The sequence below is a fragment of the Oncorhynchus keta genome, chromosome 26, assembly GCF_023373465.1.
Source record: "Oncorhynchus keta strain PuntledgeMale-10-30-2019 chromosome 26, Oket_V2, whole genome shotgun sequence".
Lineage (NCBI taxonomy): Eukaryota > Metazoa > Chordata > Actinopteri > Salmoniformes > Salmonidae > Oncorhynchus > Oncorhynchus keta.
The window spans coordinates 23,590,980-23,615,206 of record NC_068446.1 but is presented as its reverse complement, the minus strand read 5'-3'; the positions used below and the strand labels follow the sequence as shown (position 1 = coordinate 23,615,206).

At 43.2% G+C, this 24,227-nt stretch overlaps 1 protein-coding gene across 13 annotated transcripts in view; it reads left to right on the top strand.

The window, feature by feature from the left end:
* The first annotated feature begins 317 nt into the window (after nt 1–317).
* LOC118359114 (guanine nucleotide exchange factor DBS-like) overlaps nt 318–24,227 on the top strand; it is a 73,254-nt gene continuing 49,344 nt past the window's right edge. For 4 of the 13 annotated variants that reach the window (XM_052480396.1, XM_052480401.1, XM_052480400.1 and 1 more), the window contains exons 1-5: nt 318–1,199; nt 1,781–1,850; nt 1,992–2,204; nt 17,929–18,012; nt 21,960–22,074. In XM_052480396.1, the coding sequence (XP_052336356.1) occupies nt 2,126–2,204; nt 17,929–18,012; nt 21,960–22,074 (278 nt within the window). In that variant the 5' untranslated portion in view covers nt 318–1,199; nt 1,781–1,850; nt 1,992–2,125. Of the gene's footprint in view, nt 1,200–1,780; nt 1,851–1,975; nt 2,205–10,792; nt 11,015–15,381; nt 15,939–17,928; nt 18,013–21,959; nt 22,075–24,227 lie in introns of those variants that run through there. The other 9 variants (XM_052480403.1, XM_052480402.1, XM_052480404.1 and 6 more) reach the window with 6 other exon arrangements.

Below are 24,227 nucleotides of genomic sequence, written 5' to 3'. Positions count from 1 at the left end.
CAACTTTCACATTTACCGCTACACCAGCAATCACTCCTTTCAATGGCACCCTTTTCTTGAGAGCTAAACAATTCACATCTCTTGCCTCCATTCTGTTAATGTGGAGCACCTGCTCCCTCTAACCAGCAGAAACACAAACAATTATCACAAGACCACTCCTGGTTACCCTCACCGATTCCACAGCACCCAACTCTGTTTTCACCCACCCCGAAACCACAAATGGATCCGCCAAAAGGCAAAGGTCCACTTTTTCCAAAAACTTCACTCCGACTGTCAGACTCATCTTTATCCTGACCCTCAGTGCACGCCTCGGGCTCAGAGAACTTCACCACACCTACCACCTCCGATACTTTTCTCTCATTCACCTCCATTTCTGCTCCTGTCTTCTGCTCACTCTGCTTGCACGTTCTACCATTCTCCTTCTCCTTTTTTACGCCATTTTATAACCCGACTCAAGCTCACCCTCTCCCTCTCTCTCTTAGACCTCTTCTGCCTCTCATATTCCCTCCATTCCTCCCACATATTCTCGTCTCCTTTTGATAATACTGCACTTCTCTTGACATGCATCTTGTTCTTGGCTTCTGAAGGGACACCATTTAACCAGCTGCCACAAACTCTGTACAATCAGCACGAACCCCTCGGGATGTAAAGCTCAACAGTGCATCCCGCTTGTAAAGAAGCTGCTTCGCCTTGATGATCTTCTTTATCAATAGCTACCGTAACGCTTTTCCATTTCAAACAAGCGCGCTGTTCCAACCACCATCGACCGTGTCGCCATGACAGCATCGCACTATTCTTCTGTTCTTCATTTACACAATTAACCAAAACAAGGCTGCTTCTAGTCACCTTGACTGAATCGACAATCGGAGAGGTGAGCGACAGTAGCATTTCAAAAGTCAGAAGCGGCTTCCTCTCCTCCATCTTTTCTTCATCGACCCTAGAGAGGGTCGTTGCTGTTGTACTAGGAATGATGTATGAAAAATAAGTTAAAATAATATGTAGGCCTATAGCCTACACATTTTCATTCTGATATTATTGTATGCCTCTCTTCACCAGTCACGACCAGCTGTGCGTCACATGATTGTCTCCAGTGGTGATGGAGTGGGAGCGCAGCTGTCTGCTGAGCGGTTTCTCAATGTTCATCTCCTAGGCAATCGCCTCCTAGGAAATCGCCACGGTCACAAGAGCACTGGCATGTGGTAAGATGATAATGCTCTTGGCTTGCATTTCATCTCTTGGCTGGATTTCATCAAAATGTGGGACAGAATAGTAAAGGGGTGGGCTGCCGTTATTGGGCGGGGTTTCAAAACCAAAAAGAAGGGTAAACAGCCTATTGATGATGCTTTCTTTCATGACATTCCAATAGTAATGCTAAATGTATTAATAGTCATATCTACATCTTTAGTCTTTGTATGCTAGTAGCCAATTTCAGCCTACATATTCCCATTATTAAAATGGATGACTTGAAAATCAAATCCTTCACTTACAATATTATATTTTAAATTGATATAATATTATTGAATATCATAATTGGATTTCTGTTATATTGTCTGCCATTTAGACAATAATAATTTTCATAATTATTAATAAGAATAAGAATGGATTAAATCATTTTCTTGAAACAAAGTTTTCGTCATGGCCCATGAGGTACTTTAGCTCCGTTCCAGTGGCTCTATATCTCCAGGTTTTGTGTTAGTGAATTCATTAGCCCCCTATCTCCCCAAGGCAGGTAGCAGCTCTCTGATTTGCTTCCTGGTGTCTGACTCAGCCTTTATTACAGCAAGCCAAGCATCTGCCTGAAAGCACCATGAAATCCTCCTGATTGGCTCACCCAGTGAGTGTGTGTGTGTGTGTGAGTATCCGTTATTAATGACACACACATACTATGCTACATTGTATTGTCATTTTTTGACATGAAGAGATATTTTCAGTGGAGTTAGAGGTATCCTCAGACCCTCAAGTTGCTTCCCTTCTTTCACATCATCCCTCAGAGGTGCTTGCGGACTGGGAAGCATCGTGTGAGGAGGGTGCTTCATGCTCCGGTGAGGGAGCGGATTGACGAAGGAGAGTGGACCGAAGAGAAGAGGAGGGGAGAGAGGAGAGCAGATGCTGCCCACACCCTGAGATGCTCTGCTGTCTGATAGAAGATGAGATGTCTCTGCAGGAGTTCCAGCAACGTGTGGGCTGTGTCATCACACATGTCGGTGAGTGTCCTGTCTTTATCCCTCCATGAGGCATCAGCCAAGGGGATACCCAGCAGCTGCTCCCTGCATGGTCTCCCTATTCCAGACAGCATGTTCAGAGATGCCGAGATATGAAATGCTTGACTATAGAGATACATGTGTGAATATTTGGTCTAAACGGATAGAAATGTCAGTTTTGGGCTGATCATAATTGTTGCAATTTATACACAATTTACATTTGAAACAGTTCAAGGTCAGAGTCAGCCTTACACAAATAACCATGTAGCATGTTGTTATTGACTACTCATTTACATTTTTGACATTTGAGTCATTTTGCAGACGCTCTTATCCAGAGCAACTTACAGTAGCAATTAGGGTTAAGTGCCTTGCTCAATGACACATTAACCGTTTTTTCACCAGGCTGCTCTGGGATTCGAACCAGCAACCTTTTGGTTACTGGCCCAATGCTCTTAACTGCTAGGCTACCTGCCACCCAAAATTGGGATCTGGTTTGTGGATTTATATTTTATTCTTGAGTAAATTTATAATGTACACATCATGTTCCACTCCAGTCAGACTTGTCATTCCATGCTGGTTGGTGTGATGTGTAATAACTAGTTGTCACAGCACATCACAGTGAGTGGGTGTCATCAGAAAGTGTGATTGTCATATATTGAAAATGACTTTTCTATTCTCTGATAATCCCATCCTATACTTATTATGAGTTTAATTGTAAATCACTATAACCACATTTTAGAGACAATATGTGTATCATCATGCAGATAGATAGATATACAGTATTTATCGGTGTCTATGGGTTTCATTACATATTTTATGATACTCAATTGTTATTAGCCACAGAAGACAGCACAACCTAGTATACATCTCTTTAGATTCCTATCTCCTCCTCTCAAAATTCCTCTTGTTCTCCTTCATTCCATATTCTACATCCGGGTCTTCCGGGCTGGGCAGAGGAAGTAGGTCATTGTGCCACGCTGGAGATTGTTACGGAGTGTATTCTATCACTGCTCTCGTGAGGCAGTCAGGCAGCAGCCATCTATTGAGGAGGGGACCATACAGCCAGTTACCATAGAAACTGAGATAGCCCAGGCTTGTGTGCATTGACCCTATTGATTTATGGAAACGGCCTCTCCTGTGTTGCTGTTTGCATCTCTCACGCCCCCAACTTATCACAGACCCCCAATTATTTTCACTATCACACCCATTACTCATTAACCATAATTGAATCATTGTCAGTGTCATGTTATATGGTGAGCGTTATAGACTGCTGTCATCATAACACTTTATTATACCGACCGGACCTAACGGTCCCAACAGTGTCCTTTAATTAAAGGTTCATAATGAGCTCCCCTATACTGAAGATGATTGCCTTGCTACACAAGAGACGGACAATAGTAATGTTATTCTGCTAGTGGCATTTATTCTCTATTGATTTATTTAAAATCAAAGACACACCCCTCTGTTCATCTGTAAGGGATGTGGAGCTGTGCAGATTCAATCACATATTTGACATTAAAAGCCGTGTGTGGGAAATGGTGAGCTTGGCAGCTGATGTCAGCAGCACTACATCAGAGATATTATTGCAGTTACACCTTGTAACAGGCTCCATGACTCAGAGAGAAAGAAAGCGAAAGAGGCAAGCCTTATCTGAGCTCTCATTGGTGGCAGGTGACAACATAGTTGCCGGAGTGTGAAGGCTGTGTAATCTAGGGTAACGGTGTATGGATTTTATGAATAATTCTTGATAGAAATGATGTAGAATTCAAGTGGCTTCCTATATTACCATCGTCCTCTCACAGCTCTTCCAAACAAATGATATTTACAGGAAACTACACAACCGACTTGAAATGGTCCTTCAAATAGTTTTCAGGGAAAAAAAGATCAGGCACAAGTATGTTTTGTTTTGTTGCCTCTCGCAAACCGAGGAATTAGAGTAGTGCAATGGCTCTTGTGTACAGGGCAATCCTCCACTACACATCCCAAGGATATCTAATTCAATCTCCAAATCATATAGGGAAATATAAACTCAGTATTACATGAGTAAAATTCTTAACCTCATAGTGTGCAAAGATTTTGGCCCTGTGTAGCAGTAACCCTCATTTCAGGATGCCTTCTGCACTATTTAGTAGAGTAGAACAATGGGAATGTGTGGCATCGGTCATCCGTTGCTAATTGAACTAACGGGATTAGCATGGTCTGGCTACTCAAGGCTGGCCCCAGACACATACTATGTGGTTAACACAGGGAAATGAAACTGCCTATATAAACAGAAAATACAACCACATCAAAACATGAGCCCAGACTAAAGACGCAGCTGACAGGGAATCGTAAAGGCACCAAGGCTGGAAAATGCATTAAAATGTCAGTGTAATCACTTTGTGGTTTTCAGAGGCATTTAGTTTAAAACATACTTTCCACAGATGAGTAACCATTCTTGGCAGATTCTCACCAAGTGATCAGTGACAATGTACATGTTCCACTGGCTCTACAGCACAGACCTCGATCCTAGACGTTATGTATTTTGTGTGAGCATGTTTATGGTTTCTCTCAGGATGAATGTTGGCTTACTTGTCTGTCATTCATTTTGTTGTAACTCTGGCACTGTAGTAGCTATATCCTCTTACATTAAGCAATGAATCTATTGAGAGACTCTATGTACATCATAAAGAGTTAAATGGATAAATAGAAGCAGCATTGTTTTGTCCCTCCCTTTATCTATGTCCCCACCCCTCATCCTCTTAGTAGCCAAAGGGCCATTGCTATCTTCCAAAATCAATACCAGATGCCACCATGAGCGCGTGTGCCATGTCATTCTGTAATACTGATAGTCCATTCATAAGTCTTCCTTGGCACAGAAGGAGATATATAAAAAGTCCAGATTCTATCCCATATGCAGAGAGGTGAACAATGGAAAGGTCAGGAGGTCATCCTCTCTCCTGTTGGAACAGCAGCCCTGGTGTTCATCATCTCAAACGTCCTGATCAGATGCCTTCCTTCCTCACCTCTGACTTCTGAAATCATATTCCCTCACAACAATGCCATCAACTTTATCTCCGTTTTTGGATTTTAGATGATGTGGAATCATAAAGGATTGATTGGAGGGATTCGATGTTCATTCATTGAGTGCAATTCATCTGTCGGCATATCATAGACTGTTGGATTTTGTTTCACTCAGAGGTTGTCAACATATCTTAAGGTTAGGTAGGTGTTTCAGCCATAGATCTTCCTGGTATCATATAACAGCTCTGGTCTTGTTGCCCAGCCAGCCCAGTCTTGTTGTTATGACGTAGGCTGTATTCACACTGCTTCCCATTTGTCCCTCGTTTACATGAAAGGGGCTCTTTGGAAAACGTTTGTCTTATTTCGCACAGCCCCCTTTGGGCATTGGCCAGTATTTGATTGGTGCTCATAGTAACACAATGGAACAATAGCCCATTGAGTCATAAATCTATTTTTAGAGTCTGGCCTAATTTCGAACTCTCATATGGACTTACTGCTCCAGTTTTCAAGGGCTCAGGGTGGCCCTCAGATCAGCAGGGTCAAGCTTCACAGCAGGCTTGGAAAAACAGGGCATGTAGGTAGAAGACAGAAGTCAGGTCAGGTAAGGCTAGGACAGACAGAGGGAGTACTGGGGATTACTACTCCCCATTCTCCTTCTGTGACCTTGACCTCTGTAACCCTTTCCTCTCTGAAGGTGATTGGGAAGGTTTGCTCACCCCCGATAGGGCATTGTTTGTGAGAAGAATTACCCCTCAAGGCTACAGTGTAAATTCATGATCCATAGCACTGCAGATGATTTTTTATTTTTTTGACCAGATCCTTAATCTATCTCGCAAGGGGTTGCAGTATATTGTGTGCAGTCACAGCATACCTGTCACGGCAGATTTCCTCCGAAGAGGTGAAACAAGGATCGGACCAATACGCAGCGTGGTAGGTGTCCATGTTTTAATAGGGAAAACTGACCATGAACACAAATAGCAACGTGAACTGGCAACAAAACAGTCCCGTGTAGCACAACAACAGGAAACAATCACCCACAAAATACCCAAAGAACATGGCTGCCTAAATATGCTTCCCAATCAGAGACAACGATAAGCACCTGCCTCTAACTGAGAACCAATCTAGGCAACCATAGACTTACATAAACACCTAGAAAGGAAACAGCCCCATAAACATACAAAACCCCTAGACAAGTAGAAACACGTATACATCACCCATGTCACACCCTGACCTTACCAAAATAACAAGGAAAACAAAGAACACTTAGGTCAGGGTGTGACAATACCTGATCTTTGAGTCGATTTCCTATCCTCAGTGCTTCTCACGGTTGAGAGCTTTGATGCATGCTCTGCTCCTGCACTGATAACTGGGGCTCACTGCCACAATGTAATAGTTCAGATGTTCACAACAACTCTGAACTAGGGACGATATACTACTCATTTATATATATACAAATGTATAATTGAAATGGCACTGAACCGAGCTTTTTCCACATATTTTTTATGGTTAGGGTAGGGTTGTTCATCAACATGTTTATGTCAAATAAAATGTGAAATAAATTCTGTATATGCTATTTGGACTTGGTTGGTTATGTCCTTGCAATAACGAGAGAATAAAATATTAATTGTGAGGATTAGCAGATGCATTCCAATATGTATCTTTCAATAATAGGGTGACCTTGTGTTGACATGCAGATATATATGTGTGAGCCCCATTACAATAGCAGGAAGCAATAAAAGACACTGTGTGGGTATCTGACTCAGTGTGTGTGATCCTGGACCTCATTACTACCAGCACGGTGCTGTTCAGAGCTCACATATACAATACTATTCATCAATCTCCCTATGTGTGTGCAGTGTGTGTGTGTATTCTCTAGAGGGAGGAGTGACTGACAGACGCCAGTGACACTAGGAGAACCTGGCCTTACTGCACTGGTCCTATGCAGTGTGAGCTCGAAGTATGTGGCTGCTCTGTCATTCGTTGATGACAGAGCAGGGTGGGGGTAAGGGCTGGGTGGGCTTCAGAACTGAAGAAGTGACGGTCCAGGGAGCATTTGAGAGGGCGGATAGAGCGGGCAGGGCGACAGGAAGAGTGATCTCCGGATCCAAGCATGAGGAGTTTGTTTTTTATATGGGGGTGTCTTTTTCATGTTTTTAGAGCACATGTCCCAATGGCAAAGGCCAGCTTTCTGCTGACAGAGCCACATGGTGATGTCATAAGATGGAATTTACTCCCTGCCTCTGACCTTAAGTCGAAAAACAAACAGTACAAATACTCCGATATTCTCCTTGTACAGCAGGTGTTGCTGCTTTTCTAGTCTTTTTAAGTTGTTTCATTAGCATAGTGGTTTAGAATAGATAATGCCAGTACTGTGATTCAAGATCATATTGTTGAACTGAACATATACAGTGCTTTGCATAAGTCTTCACCCCCCTTGGCGTTTTTCCTATTTTGTTGCATTACAACCTGTAATTTAAATGGATTTTTATTTGGATTTCATGTAATGGACATACACAAAATAGTCCAAATTGGTGAAGTGAAATGAAAAAAATGACTTAAAAAAAAAAAAAAAAAATATAAAACGGAAAAGTGGTGTGTGCATATGTATTCACGCCCTTTGCTATGAAGCCCCTAAATAAGATCTGGTGCAACCAATTACCTTCAGAAGTCACATAATTAGTTAAATAAAGTCCATCTGTATGCAATTAAGTGTTACATGATCTGTCACATGATATCAGTATATATACACCTATTCTGAAAGGCCCCAGAGTCTGCAACACCACTAAGCAAGGGGCACCACCAAGCAAGCAGCACCATGAAGATCAAGGAGCTGTCCAAACAAGTCAGGGACAAAGTTGTGGAGAAGTACAGATCAGGGTTGGTTTATTAAAAAAATATCCCAAACTTTGAACATTCCACGGAGCACCATTAAATCATTATTAAAAAATGGAAAGAATATGGCACCACAACAAACCTGCCAAGAGAGGGCCGCCGACCAAAACTCGCAGACCAGGCAAGGAGGGCATTAGTCAGAGAGGCAACAAAGAGACCAAAGATAACCCTGAAGGAGCTGCAAAGCTCCACAGCGGAGATTGGAGTATCTGTCCATAGGACCACTTTAAATTGTACACTCCACAGAGCTGGGCATTACGGAAGAGTGGTCAGAAAAAAGCTTAAAGAAACAAATAAGCAAACACGTTTGGTGTTCGCCAAAAGGCATGTGGGAGACTCCCCAAACATATGGAAGAAGGTACCCAGGTCAGATGAGACTAAAATTGAGCTTTTTGACCATCAAGGAAAACGTTATGCCTGGCGCAAACCCAACACCTCTCATCACCCAGAGAATACCATCCCCACAGTGAAGCATGGTGGTGGCAGCATCATGCTGTGGGGATGTTTTTCATCAGCAGGGACTGGGAAACTGGTCAGAATTGAAGGAATGATGGATAGCGCTAAATACAGGGACATTCTTGAGGGAAACCTGTTTCAGTCTTCCAGAGATTTGAGACTGGGACAGAGGTTCACTTTCCAGCAGGACAGTGACCCTAAGCATACTGCTAAAGTAACACTCATGTGGTTTAAGGGGAAACATCTAAAAGTCTTGGAATGGCCTAGTCAAAGCCCAGACCTCCATCCAATTGAGAATCTGTGGTATGACTTAAAGATTGCTGGACACCAGCGGCACCCATCCAACTTGAAGGAGCTGGAGCAGTTTTGCCTTGAAGAATGGGCATAATGGGCTAGTTGTGCCAAGCTTATAGAGACATAACCCAGATACTTGCAGCTGTAATTGATGCAAAAGGTGGCTCTATAAAGTATTGACTTTGGGGGGGATGAATAATTACGCACGCTCAAGATTTTTTTGTTTTTTTTGTCTTCTTGTTTGTTTTACAATATTTTTTTTTTACAAATTGCATCTTCAAAGTGGTAGGCATGTTGTGTAAATAAAATGATACAAACCCCCCCAAATCCTTTTTCATTCCAAGTTGTAAGGCAACAAAAAAAAAAAATGCCAAGGGGGTGAACACTTTCGCAAAAGCCACTAGTTCTTCGCACATGACATAATCACTGTGAGTAAAACATCTGAACTGGTGACCTCCTGCACATCAACACCACTTAGGAACAGGAGTCTGTCTGTGGAGACCCATTCTCTCTGCCTGGGAGACCAACTATCTGAGCATAGTCTGTGGAGACCCATTCTCTCTGCCTGGGAGACCAACTATCTGAGCATAGTCTGTGGAGACCCATTCTCTCTGCCTGGGAGACCAACTATCTGAGCATAGTCTGTGGAGACCCATTCTCTCTGCCTGGGAGACCAACTATCTGAGCATAGTCTGTGGAGACCCATTCTCTCTCTGCCTGGGAGACCAACTATCTGAGCATAGTCTGCATAGGAGACCCATTCTCTCTGCCTGGGAGACCAACTATCTGAGCATAGTCTGACCCATTCTCTCTGGGGAGACCAACCCATTCTCTCTGCCTGGGAGACCAACTATCTGAGCATAGTCTGTGGAGACCCATTCTCTCTGCCTGGGAGACCAACTATCTGAGCATAGTCTGTGGAGACCCATTCTCTCTGCCTGGGAGACCAACTATCTGAGCATAGTCTGTGGAGACCCATTCTCTCTGCCTGGGAGACCAACTATCTGAGCATAGTCTGTGGAGACCCATTCTCTCTGCCTGGGAGACCAACTATCTGAGCATAGTCTGTGGAGACGTATCACAAAGTCATCCATAAAGAAAGTAGGTACATTGCATCTTTAATTTTTTACATATATATTTTATTACATTTATATGGCAAATGTGGCAATATCAGATGATGTGCACTGTACCTATGTGCGCTGTTTATTGTAGTAGATGTGTATGGGAGGTGCGTGCAGAGGTAAACACTAAAGCCAAATATAGGCCTATCACTGTCATTAAAGTCGTCTCTGAATAGACCCGTGTCCTAAGATTAGCTAGCGAGAGTGATCTATGTTTATCAACCAGTGGAAAGGTAAGCTTAAGATACAGACCTGTGTATTATGCATTTTTTTTTAAAGCAGGAAGGCCACTGGCTCCTATTCCATGTGACAAACATCAAGACTATAGTATCACACATATTGGTCATCACTTTGACACTAAATGGACACATTATGACGTAATGGTTAAGTTCTTACAGCACAAGGTAAACATTTTTGTTGACGCAGATTTGTGAATGAGTGTTAAAAGAATGTCAGACAGTAGGCTACAATAGCAGTTCTACAAACTTACACCAAGTGCCATGCCCATGGGTGTAACTTAGTATGATTGAGTATGACTGATAATGTTCTTGTGTGTTATTATTCTCATGAAGTACGTGCCCTTCGCCAATGAGAGTGTCTTGGGAGGGAGGGGTGAGAAAGGGCTTCTGAGACAAGGACAGTAAATGAGCTACAGCCAGGAGGAAAAGCAGTGCCTCTTGTGCTGTGTTCCTGACGCACATTGTCCACACAGTACTCCACAGCACAGAGGCTGAATGTTGGGCTGGGTGGGGGAGGAAAGGGAAGCCCCAGTGCCTCAGGGTATAGTTGAGGATATTGGTGTAAACCATGCCAGTCTCCTGTGCTCCACTGGTCACAAGACTTGAACTCAGACCTCTGGCGAGAGCCCTGACAGAACACACACACATGCACCCACACACTCACAGACACACACATTGTAAGGAATCTGCTCCGTGGTGCTCTGCGCGGTTTTTCATAACCACAGCTGGAGCCCCCAGGGCAGGACTGTAGTGTTCAGCGGTCTGGTTCGGTCCAGACAGGAAGACCTCGACATGGGCTCAGTTATGTGTAAGTGACTGGATTACCTACTTTAAACCTTAATTGACATGTTCTTTCACACTCATACAGGTCTGGTTTCCATGGCTCTTTTGCCTCCGAGTGGTGTGAAACATGTGATGTAAGCTAGTTGTGCTACTGGAGAAGCCTGCTCAGTAGAGAGCAGTAGGTAGGGGCTGGTGGTTGAGTGGAGTTGTGCTTCCTTGTGACGTCTTGAGTAAGGAGCTCTGCGTGCTTACAGGCTTAAGGCGTTCAGCAATGTGACCTAACAGAGAGGCCGGTGATTACCCTGTGAACACCTTGTGGGAACCTGGTCACAAATAGAGCTGGGGAATTCAACATGCCTGATCAATTCACAATGGAATGTATTATACAGTGTAGTTACCCGTTGCTTCTGTGCATCCATGTTGTGCTTCACAGAGAAATACATGCTGCATTCTCCCCTGAGTGTGAAGTCACCTAAGCTTATATAGAGGTTACATAAGAAGGGTTTTTGATTATCCTCTGTTGCATGTGCCCGGCATAGAGAGGGAAGAGACGTAGGCAGAGGTCAGAGGCAACAGCTCACTGGCTCCTGGGACTGAAGATAAATAATTGCAGTGGTAGAGGCTGGCAGGGGACTGGGTGTGTGCGTACTGTGTAGAGTATGTGTGTGTGTGAGATGTGCTGCGCTGAGAGACAGACTATCAGATGGAAGGCACTGTAAGAGAGGAGCGTCCAGGGGACTTGAAAAGCAGACCAGGCAGGGGTGATTCAGGAAGACTGAGCCTGGGAGGAGAGTGAAGCTCTGGTAGCCGCTCCGAGCTCTTTCTGTCCCTTTCTCCCTGGGCTGGGAGTCTGGACTGACCTTGACTACACTAGGCACTGCGTAGGAAGGAACTACACAGGCTGGTGTGCAGGAAAGCAATCTCTTGAACACAAACGCACACACTCTCAGAGATGAGTAGTGCAGATATTTTGGCAATCTGCTGTGGTGGGATGATGGACGGCTCCCCGCGGTACCAGACCATCCCCTCGCGGTGTTCGGTATGTGGGAGGCACACGCGTGGCGCTTCCTCCATGGTGCGTATCTCTGCCGGGGAGATGGAGTCCTACCACCGCTTTCTGGGGGTGTGTCAGAAGACTGAGTCAGCCACAGGGAGAAGAAGTATGTCCTCCCTCTCTTCCCTCTCAACCTCCTTCTCAGCACCTCTCCTTCACTCCATCCCCTTGTCAGTTTTGTTTTTAAACTCGGCAAGTCAGTTAAGAACAAATTCTTATTTACAATGACTGCCTTGTTCAGGGGCAGAACAACAAATGTTTACCGTGTTCAGCTCGGGGATTCGATTCAGCAACCTTTTGGTTACTGGTCCAACGCTCAAACCATTATGCTGCGCTTGTTGATTGATGTGATGCTGCTAAGGCCCTGCTATATGTACATGCTTTAGTGAGATTTCGTTAGTCTGCCGCTGCTGCTATCTGAGGTATGCCATTCCTTCTAATATTAGACTGATGCCTTTATGAATAGGTATGGCAGTTCTCAACCTTCTCAGACATGCTTATCCTATGCCAGGTTGCTTTCCTATCTGCATGTCGAATGGCTTGCATTGTCCTGGATAGAAAGCTCCACATCACAACAACCTTTTAAAAGAACACTTGATTAGAACCCAGGCTTGCACAATTATTCATGTTTCTCTCTGTGGAGAAGTGGCAATGACAGCAGAAAAGAATGGCTCCATGTTTAAAAAGAATGACAATCTGAATCATGGTGTCTGTGGTTGGATGAAGATGTCCTGTCTGACTGTTTTAAATATGTGGGAAAAGACTAGCTGGCAAAGTTGAATGATGTCACAAAATAACCTACCCAGAAGCAGTTGCTGGTCCCACAAACCCTCAATGCCTAGACATGCACCATCTCTTATGTGTGATTATCCCTTGCAAATAGTCACTGATGGTATCCAGTTAGCTGCCAAGCCTATGTCCTTCAGGGCATCTGGTTCAAAATCTGTGTGTCTGAAGATATAAATGCAATTCAATTGTTTGGGTACGTTCAAGTAAGGATATGTGTCACCTTTTGCTCTTCCTGGTCTGTCTTCATTCAAAGGTGTTTCTGAGATAATGTTCTTTAGTCGGAACAAAGGGACACATATTATTGCCAGAAAGCAGTTTCTGTATCTGTCCAAGCGCAATTCCAGTACGTTATTGATCGTTAATAAGAGAATGGGGTATCCATCTTAATGTCCCGAGTGTTAAGACGGAAACCATAATGACCATCGCATGGCTTTGACGTCTCTTCCTCAGAAATCCTTTCATCTCTCAGCACCATAATGACGTCCATTCATTCTGTTCCTAGAACAAGTTTCTACGTAAATGTTGGCCAAAATTCATGGTCAAAATCCCAATTTGTTGCCCTATTTTTATCTAATCGGTTGGTTTGGTATTCCCTCCACCTGAAGTCCAGATTATTACACATCTGGGGCTCGTCCTACTTCCAAAGACAGTTTTGGCTTAGCTGACATTTGATATCCATCACTAGGGGAGGTTTGTTATTGGGAGATAAATGGACCTGTCTGACACATCCTTTTATTGTTTTCTTGCGCGACCGCCCTTTTCCTGAGTGTCAATGGGAAACGTGCTCTTTTGGACGTATGTGGATTTACGAACAAATATCTTACTATATTCAAACTTCCTCTCCAACAATATTGAAGGAGATCAGCATGGAGTGTTGGTCACATATTCTCATGTCCCTTTAGTTAAAGAAAAATCCCACCCAAAAACTATCTTTTGGTATTTGTTTCATTAGTCCATTGTTGACATAGTCCCTAAGTGTTTTGCATGTCAGCACTTGAGTTTTCAAGATATGTAACTTTTAAAATACAGAAGTCACATTTTGCGTCATGTGACGCAAAAGGCATCGTACAGGAATGATTTCTGTATTTTGAAAGTTACATCTCGTGAAAATGTGAGTGTTGTCAAGCAAAACATTTTGGGACTGTCAACAATGGACAAAATACCAAAAGATCTGATTTGGGTGGAGGTTTCCTTTAAGACAGAAGCTTTTGTTCAGGAGAGGCTGTATCAACCACTATTAAATGACAAGGATGGACTACTTTCATACAATACTTTATGCATCTCATTTGATTGTGCTTCTTTGTTAAATGTCCATTTAGTTAAATGTGTTACTCCATACACACACACCTGCATGTATGTGTTGGCGCGCACCTGTGTTTATCTGTGTGGGTGGGTGTCGTGTAGCAGGGATCAGACTGGAGGAGGAACGTCGTGGGCTGGTTGGCTGAGTGTCTTTACAGTCACATGTTGATGGGAGGGGAGCTCGAGAAACAGTGCTGTGGTCCACTGGTCCCTGATGCTGAGGGGATGATTTGTGTTAGATAGTCCACTATTTTAAGATGCTCATTAGGGAGGCTAATCCAGCCTATCAATTGTCCTCTCCTGGAGGACAGATTTTGTTATGAATTTCTCACCCTCGGGGCTCAATTTGTCAACTAAGGGGTTCATATCCTATGAGGATAGTGTGGAGAGAAAGTGTGTCTGGTGTTTATGCTATATGTGGTGGATATTGTAGGATATTGTTTTACATACAGAAAACTTGAGTGTATTTGTGACGTGTGTCTTCTGTTTGGAAAGAGAGCAATGCAAAATGTATCAACACATTGATTTGCACTCCTTCTGAACAATTGGCTGTCTCCTTATTTTGTCTTCAAGAATGGCCTCTTGTTATGTAACCCTGTAACAGTAGGCTTATTGTCTGTGTGTGAAATCCATGGTGGCTCAGGCAGGCAGGTCGACAGGGCAGACAGAGCAGAGAGGGAGTCTAGCTAACTTCCCGTCTACCCGTTCAGACACAGCTGATCTCCCTGCTGTAGACTGCTGCTGACCCGCCAAGTGATTAAACACAGAGCTAATTATCCCATAATACCAGATCTACTGGTAGAGTTTGTTTTGTTTGTTTACAAAGTAAAGGGTAGAGTTTTTAAGTCTAAACCCTGACATAGATTCAAAGTACCACATGGAGTGACATTATTTGAAATGACGTGTTTATGAAATTGTATAATACATTCAGGTCCATTCAAACATTTAATCGGATTTACAACAGACTGGTTTTCATGTAACACATTTCATGTGGCAAACTGGACAGCACATTTCAGTGAATCTCACTATTTTGGAATACAGTGTACAATCGGAAGGAAAGCTGCTTATTTAACACACAATGCCTCAGTAGCTGCCGCTGGTGTTTTGGGACATACTTCCTCTAGGACCATAAACACCCTTGTCTTCCCAGGCAGCTGCTCTTAGAGAAGAGGGATGGATGGTGGGAGGGGGGAGAAGAGAGGAGATACGGGAAAGGACAGAGACAGTCAGATCAGAAAGGGGTGCACAGTCAGCACGTGACTTTAATGAGAGGGATGCTGCTGAAGGGAGGAGAACACCAGAGCACAACACGGAACGCTCTGATTTGATCCTCTCTTTTTATTTTTTTTATTTCTCAGAAGTATAGTTAACATTTGGGGCTGCCCTCCACTTAAAGAGGCAGTAAGCAGTGTTTTCCTCCTCCCTGAGTCCTGATAGGTTGCTTGTGTGGCTGCTGTGCGCTGAGAGTCTTGTGAGAGAATAGAGTGGAGCTGTGAGACACAGCTGGGGCTGGAGAAAATGCCCAAAGGAACAGATGCACTCCTTCCTTAGAAAAAAACTTTGCGAACTGGGTATGTGTGTGTTCGGGTGTGTGTAAGTGGGGAGTGTGTGTGTGTGTCTTGGGTTACTTATTAAGGAAGTCCGAAGAGGAGAAAGGGGATGAAAATGGTTGAACAAATTGTTTTGCCAAACTACCGCTGCTGGCTGTGTGATTTACCCCCGTCGCCTGGATTAGTGTGACTTTTCTCTCTCCTCACCCCCAACTATAGTGGCACTACGATGAAGAGAACCAGACCTGTCATAGGTAAGGTATTTTCACTCCCCTTGCTCGCTGGCTGGCTCTCTGTCGGGAGTTATAGGGTGTTTACATGCCAAACAGAGACACACGTTTGTTGTCACTCATGTTGCTAGCCTTGGTCCTAGACTTGATTTCCATTTCAACAGTATACCAAGAGGCTGTGACATTCTTCAGCATTTCCTCTGAGGAGCTCAAGGGACTCTTGCCTGTCTGTCCGTAGTTAATGCTGAGGGACAAAATGCCTTTGTTTTGCAGTTTTCTGTGGGGGAGATGCCAGTGTGCTTCAGGCTTTTTTTCTGGTAGGGACCAACTGTGTGAAAATGAGATTGTTGCGTGATAAAAGTTATGTAGGCTACAAATATATAACATCTGTTGTAATTGCTTTGTGTCATTTATCCAGTCCTCTACTCATTATTTCACAAGAGCCGCAATGTTGTTAATTAGTAGGCTACGCAATGATGCTTTCTTGGAGCTTCACCGAGCCTTTGTTAAAATAGACTTAGAGGGAAGGTAGGGTAAAGTGAGGGAGGCTACTTGATTTAAGGAATTCTAGGACCTTGTACATGATCATATAACTCACCATAGCTAATGATTAAAAGGAAACCTGCTTGCCCTCCATATAGTTTGAGGTAACTAACGTTAAACATTTATTCAATAAATGATGTACTTTCCAGGCAGAGAAAATGGTGCATACAGTACAACTCTCAAATGGGAATCATACAAGTTTCAGGTTGTTATATTGTTGTCCGTCAAGTTCATATCTGACAATATTGCATTGCACTTTGACCCTTATGCGAGCAACAATCTTGACTATCTCATTAATGGCATGTCACAATAATAAATTCATTCAGTTTACCACACAGCTTGGATTAGAGGAAAATACAGTATGTACTGTAAGTCCTCATATCCAGTAGATGTGTTCCTGTAGCTGAGAGTGAATGTGTGTGTTTCTGCTCATTGGAGCAAATGGAGAAGGCTGTAGGCTCCCTTGCAAAAGGTGAGGTGAACACTGGGATGAGGTGGGTGGAGCGCAGAGGATGGCGCCCTTCTGTGTTGCCATGGCATTATTTCATGGTGTCTCCACATGTTGCTGGCACAACCTGCCACAGAATCAACTCCGTGTGGACAACACACCCACCAGACTAACAATACAGCAGATATGACTGACTAGGGCCTGGAGTTTATCCTGACCATGTGATCTGACTATAGGGAAACATCTGGAGGACCAGGACTGGATAAAGTGCAGTCTGTGTTAATACACTCCTTTATACCATGGCCAGACAGAGGGTGTTTTGTTCACAGTGAAAAGCTAGCTGCAGTGTGCTTCAGGCCAGGGTGACCCCAAACCATTAAGGCAGACTGATGGAGCTTCATCAACCATCCTTCCCCTCCTCCCCTCCAAGCATCCAGAATAGCTACTAAGTCTTACAGGAACAACACAATGAAAGAATGATCTGTGTGAAAGGGGGCAACAGTCGCTACTGCAGCTTGTAATGGAAATCTAACAAAGGCACACAAAGCTCATCTGCATTCACAGCGAAAGGTCTTGACTGCGAGGGGAAGCGTTACACATGGAGACCACTGTTGGAGAGAGAGAACAGACACTGTGGAAAGGTCCAGCGCCCAGCCTTGCCCTCATATCCCACAGATCATACTGAGCTGACTTGTCAGACATGGAGATGACAGGAGGTTGGTGGCAGCTTAATTTGGGAGGGAGGGCTTGTGGTAACGGCTGGAGTGGAATAGGTGGAATGGCATCAAATACATCAAACACATGGTTTCCAGAAGTTTGATGCCATTCCATCTACTCCATTCCAGCCATTATTATGCACCGCCATCCCCTAAGCAGCCTCCACTGATGATGATTGGGCCAGGGTATGGCCTCGGGGGCTTGATTAGTTGGGACATGTTGTACGCTAGTGTTTTAATAATACGGCTCTTTCTCCTATGATATTGTGATTGCTGACTGGAGGCATTCTCCTGTTTCCCTCCCCAGATGAGATCATGCAGCAGGAGATCAGGCCCTTGCTGGCTGTCGACATCATAGAGCAGCTGCACCGGCAGTTTGCCCTGCTCTCAGGTATGTATCTAGAGGCTCTGTCTCCTCTCCTTAATCCTGCTTCCCTCACGCACAGACAGGCAAATATTGTAGTTCCTCTCCCTTTATGAAGGAGGCAAGATGGATGTCCGAAGGATGGAAATGACTATTATTATCCTCACTTAGAGAGATGTGATTGCTTCTATAGTACTACTACACATTGCAATGTTTCGTGATTCATTTGGAGCGCGGACAGAAAAAGGAAATGGGATCATATCCTTTCGAGTAACATTATCAGTTAAAAGGCCATTTCCGGTGTTGACCTTAAATCATGATTGAGTTGTGAGCAGACTTGAACCTTTTTAATACTGTTGATCGATAGGAGTGCCTCTTAATGACTTCCTGTCCCAGAGTGGACAGAGGTCACAGGAGGTTGGTGGCACCCGAATTGGTGAGAACGGGCTTGTGGTAATGACTGGAATGGAATCGGTGGAATGATATCAAACACATGGTTTCCAGGTGTTTGATCCCATACAATTTGCTCTGTTCCGACCATTATTATGAGCTATTGTCGCCTCAGCGGCCTCCTGTCTGCTCCATGACAATAACAGCATTACGACATTACACCGTGAACCATTTCCTCTGACTATATTCACAAGCTTTGTTCAGTGCCTGAAAGGGCCACTTTTAGGGATCCGGAAGTAGTGAATGTGTACATACATACAGTTGAAGTGGGAAGTTTACATACACTTAGGTAGGAGTCATTAAAACTCGTTTTCAACAACTCCACAAATGTCTTGTTAACAAACTATAGTTTTGGCAAGTCGGTCAGAACATCTACTTTGTGCATGACACAAGTACATTTTCCAACAATTGTTTACAGACAGATTATTTAACTTATAATTCACTGTATCACAATTCCAGTGGGTCAGAAGTGTACATACACTAAGTTGACTGTGCCTTTAAACAGCTTGGAAAATTCCAGAAAATTATGTCATGGCTTTAGAAGCTTCTGATAGGCTAATTGACATAATTTCAGTCATAATTTGTACCTGGGATGTATTTCAAGGTCTACCTTCAAACTCCGTTTGCTTGATATCATGGGAAAATCACAATAAATCAGCCAAGACCTCGACAAGTCTGGTTCATCCTTGGGAGCAATTTCCAAACGCCTGAAGGTACCATGTTCCTCTGTACAAACAATAGTACTCAAGTATAAACACCATGGGACCACAAAGCTGTCAAACTGCTCAGGAAGGAGACGTGTTCTGTCTCCTAGAGATGAATGTACTTTGGTGCGAAAAGTGCAAATCAATCCCAGAACAACAGCAAAGGACCTTGTGAAGATGCTGGAGGAAACGGATACAAAAGTATCTATATCCACAGTAAAACTAATCCTATATAGACATAACCTGAAAGGCCGCTCAGCAAGGAAGAAGCCACTGCTCCAAAACCGCCCCAAAAAGCTAGACTACGGTTTACAACTGCACACGGGGACAAAGATCGTACTTTTTGGAGAAATGTCCTCTGGTCTGATGAAACAAAAATAGAACTGTTTGGCCATAATGACCATCGTTATGTTTGGAGGAAAAGGGGAGGCCTGCAAGCCAAAGAACACCATCCCAACCGTGAAGCATGGGGGTGGCAGCATCATGTTGTGGGAGTGCTTTGCTGCAGGAGGGACTGGTGCACTTCACAAAATAGATGGCATCATGCGGTAGGAAAATTATGTGGATACATTGAAGCAACATCTCAAGACATCAGTCAGGAAGTTAAAGTTTGGTCGCAAATGTGTCTTCCAAATGGACAATGATCCCAAGCATACTTCCTAAGTTGTGGCAAAATGGCTTAAAGGACAACAAAGTCAAAGTATTGGAGTGGCCATCACAAAGCCCTGACCTCAATCCTACAGAAAATTTGTGGGCAGAACTGAAAAAGTGTGTGCGAGCAAGGAGGTTTACAAATCCAATTCAGTTACACCAGCTCTGTCAGGAGGAATGGGCCAAAATTCACCCAACTTATTGTGGGAAGCTTGTGGAAGGCTACCCGAAACGTTTGACCCAAGTAAAATTTTTTAAAGGCAATGCTACCAAATACTAATTGAGTGCATGTAAACTTCTGACCCACTGGGAATGTGGTGAAAGAAATAAAAGCTGAAATAAATAATTCTCTCTGCTATTATTTTTTTTACATTTCACATTCTTAAAATAAAGTGGTGATCCTAACGGACCTAAGACAGGGAATTTTTACTCTGATTAAATGTCAGGAATTGTGACAAACTGAGTTTAAATGTAAACGTGTATAGACTTCCGACTTCAACTGTACATACAGTACTGTATCGTCTTATTAAGACGTATGTGAGAACATTGAGTCCCCTATATCATGTCTGTATGCTCACAGATCAACCCAGAAGACTCTCTCAAACATTTTCCATCTCTGCGTTATTTCCCTCATAACCTTCTTGGAGCACAAATAAATGAGTCTTCATCTTCTGGCATATCCATATTTCAGTTACTGGAGACATAGAAGTGGCAGAGGTGTAGGGCCTAAGCTGGGACAATAACAGAGGGAGTTGTGGGTAGATATTGGGCGGGACATCCACACCTAAGCCTCTGCCTCCACAGGGATTGTTTCCATTCCTTCCCACCCATGTCAAACCACCAGGGGTCGGCCTGCTGCACTTCTGCCAAGCTTATGCCTCAGTCTAAAAACCCTGGCTCAGAAAAGCTAGCTTTCAGACTTATGTCATTTTACTGTGGAAAAAACACAAGAATGTTTTATGACCTACACCGCAAGCTGTTTTTTAAAAATTCTCAGTGGGTCTCTCAATGGGTTTTCCTCCAATATTACTTTCAGGCAGTACTTATACCTGAAGAGGTGGTGCGAAGTGGAGTTTTCCAGACAGCGCTGTATTTACTAACTCTGATTATTATCTGATGTAGTGTTGTTGTCAGTGAGAGAAGTAGACAACGGGCCCTGACATGTGTAAAAGGATCTTCTGTGCCATCAGCAGGTGATTGGATGTGTCTGGTTGGGAGGACTGATAGGTGAGATGTCACCCTGTGGGATGGATGGCAGGCGAGATGGCACAGGAAATGAACAAAATGCTGCTTTTAGCACAAAGACAGTGACAGCGTTGGAGTTTGGGAGGAGGGTGTTATGCTTGTCTGTGTGATTGGTACATTTTTAGAACCGACTGAGAGAAGGGAGAGGAGGAGAAGTTAGTCAATGCGTGTTGAAAGTAAAGAGCTACTGTTACCTGACCAATAATATCAAAGGCAATGTCTCTTGACGTGCTCCACAGGAATGAGAGTAATGTGTCCAGATAAAGTGAGTGCCCAGACACAAGCCTTAAGTAGAAAATCAGACTGCCTCGGGCAAATAAAATCCTTGCACTAAGATACCATTTACAGCAGTTCCCCTCTGTCATCCTAAACGGAACTGTTTTGACATTGAGGAGAATTCAACCTAGATAATAAGGCCAAACCCTAGTCCCCGATCTCCACCCATGAATGTAAGCACTGGGGGCATGATGTTGAGTGAGGTGGAACACTTTAGATAAATGGTGGCCTTGCCGCTCCCACTATGCTTTCTCATAGTGGTACACTTTGACTGATCAATCTCTCATTGTAGAGATATAGGATCATGCATTATAATATGGCTGCTTCATTTGTTTCAGGATTTAATAAGAAACTTTTCTTTCTGTTAGATCAACGTATTCACTTATCAAACTTGTTAAGTTTCACGTTTCAAATAATTAAATGACTCAATTGTCAAAAAATGATCAAATTATATCCAACATTGGCAAACAAATGCTGACATTTTTTAACCCAATGTTACCATCTTGTGGTTAATTCATGTAAATGTAACTTTTCTAGGACTGCGTCCAATGAATGTTTATTATGCCTGTCAATGTCTGGTGTGAACGAATGAACGTAACAAAATGGACACATTTATAACAACCAATTGTTTTATCCCTCTGTGTGCAGGAGGAAGAGGGAAAGATGGTGCCCCAATCATCACCTTCCCGGAGTACTCAGGCTTCGGCGACCTCGTAGCGGAGGACTTCCAGAATGTTGTAACATATCTGACCAGCATCCCCAGGTATAGTAGGAGCAATGCATTTAAATCTTTCTTTCCAACCATGCATATTCACCCATGGCTATACAGTTCAGATCAAAGTAGCACTTTTGGTGCACTTTATTTTCCCACAGTGGAGAACAGAGGCTTAATGCTTAATTTGTCAATTAGGAGGTGCCAGAACTCAAAGTGAGCCCGAGAGCGGGGTGATCTGGGGCCTCTGAAGGACCAGAACGCATGAAATAAATATAAGAATGAAGTATTGCATGTATTATCATAGGTTTGCATACTGGTATAGAGCAGTTGAATAGACAGGCTTGCTTAAGTTGCACACATTGGGCAAATATTTTGTAGCCTGGGGTCAGGGAAAAAATGTGACCTTTTTATAAACGTATTTCATGCAATTCTTCAACATTTTAGATGACTGCAGACTTTAGACGAATATTTTTTAATACCTCACAAATGATGGAAATGACAGGCTACTTTAACACTGACAAACTGATCTGAGATCAATTCAAATGACCTTGTCTCGAATCCATCAATAGCCAAGTCCTAGGTGTTTGGAGACACACATATTGTACAATTAGAGGAGGAAATGATCTTATTAGTCTTTAAAAAGTCTTTCCAGTTTCACTGACTGACCCAATAATGCAGAGCTCACTCACCAGCCATGGCCGATGTGCTCCTGCCAAAAGCCTATCTCTCTTGTTTGACTTTGTAAAACAATGCTGTTTGCTCAACAGGGCTATTTGGAAGTTGATAACTTGGTAGCCTACAGACAGATTAGACGTCTCTTTACAGCAGGATCCATTTGCTTTACAACCTGTGTTTTACCCGCGATTGTAGGCCTATTATTAAATATTTGCTTAAGGCCTGTTTTGATTGCACTGACTGATTTCCCGCGCCTTCCTGACTGTAGGCTATGCCCAGTGATTGGGCTACACAATCCACAGCGAGGCATTTTTTTTCTTTTTACATAAACTATTGATCCTCTGTTGCTAAATTATAGGCCTACTCCTGGTCTAGCATTCTGATTTATTTGATGTATTTATGATCAGACAGGAGTAATTCTATAACGTTGGCAAATGTAGCCTAGAATTTCAATTCATCAGGGGGGCTGCAACATCTCCCGTTCCCTTCGGCGGCTATGATTCAACAAGGAAAGAAATGAGGAAGTGCAACGCGGAAGAGATGAGTTGCAAGGATCATGCCTATCAGAGCAGAGAGAGATTATAGAAAGTGAATCTCATTCTAGATCTGTGAGAGATACAGGCGTGCTTCTGGTCTATATAGGCGTTGGTCAACATAGGGCTACAATGTTGCGCAAACCATAAACCCTGGCTGGCACAACACAAATCCATTTTTAGAATATCAGGCATGTTTTCACATTACGATTTTTAATGGGCAGGATAATTACAGAGGAGTCAACCTGAACTAACTCTGTTTGCTCTGATTGCTTTTATTACATTGCAAATAGTGGGGGGAAAAGTATGCCAAGAGAGGTACCGGATCCTGGTAAATGGGTTCTGGAACAAAACTGAGTGGTGCCAGATCCTGTGTTCCGGGGATCTGGCACTGAATGCTACTATATATTTGGTAATAGCAGGTTAAAGAGTGATGCTTATAGCAGCACAGTGATGCAATGCTTCTAAAGAGTGTGGCTTGAAGAAAGACATTGGTTTATATAGACGTAACCCACTGGGTACACCACATAATTTCAACGTGGATAATTGGGTACAATTTGGTTGAGACGTTGATCAGCGAGATTAAAAACTGTCACCCACTCAAAAAGACAGCCCTGAATGAGTTGAATTTCCAATTTGTGATCATTGTGCTTTCAACCATCTGGAATGGAAAAACAATGTCAAATTTTTGGTTTAGTTGTCACCCAAATGTCTATCGATGTGCTTTCAACCATTTAAAAGAAAGTCTAATGTGAATACAATATCAGGTATTTTGTTTATTTATACAACAGATGAATACTGAGCTTCATCTAAAAGCAGAACCAAATGACCTGGATGCATTTGAAATGACATTGAAAGTACAGGTGGTGAATGCCGTTTGACATTCTGTGCAGATTATTACAGCAATTGTGATGATTTCCACAGATCTGCGATGACCTATGCATGCTGTCTTGAACATACATGCTCCGTATGATTACATAATAACACATTTAT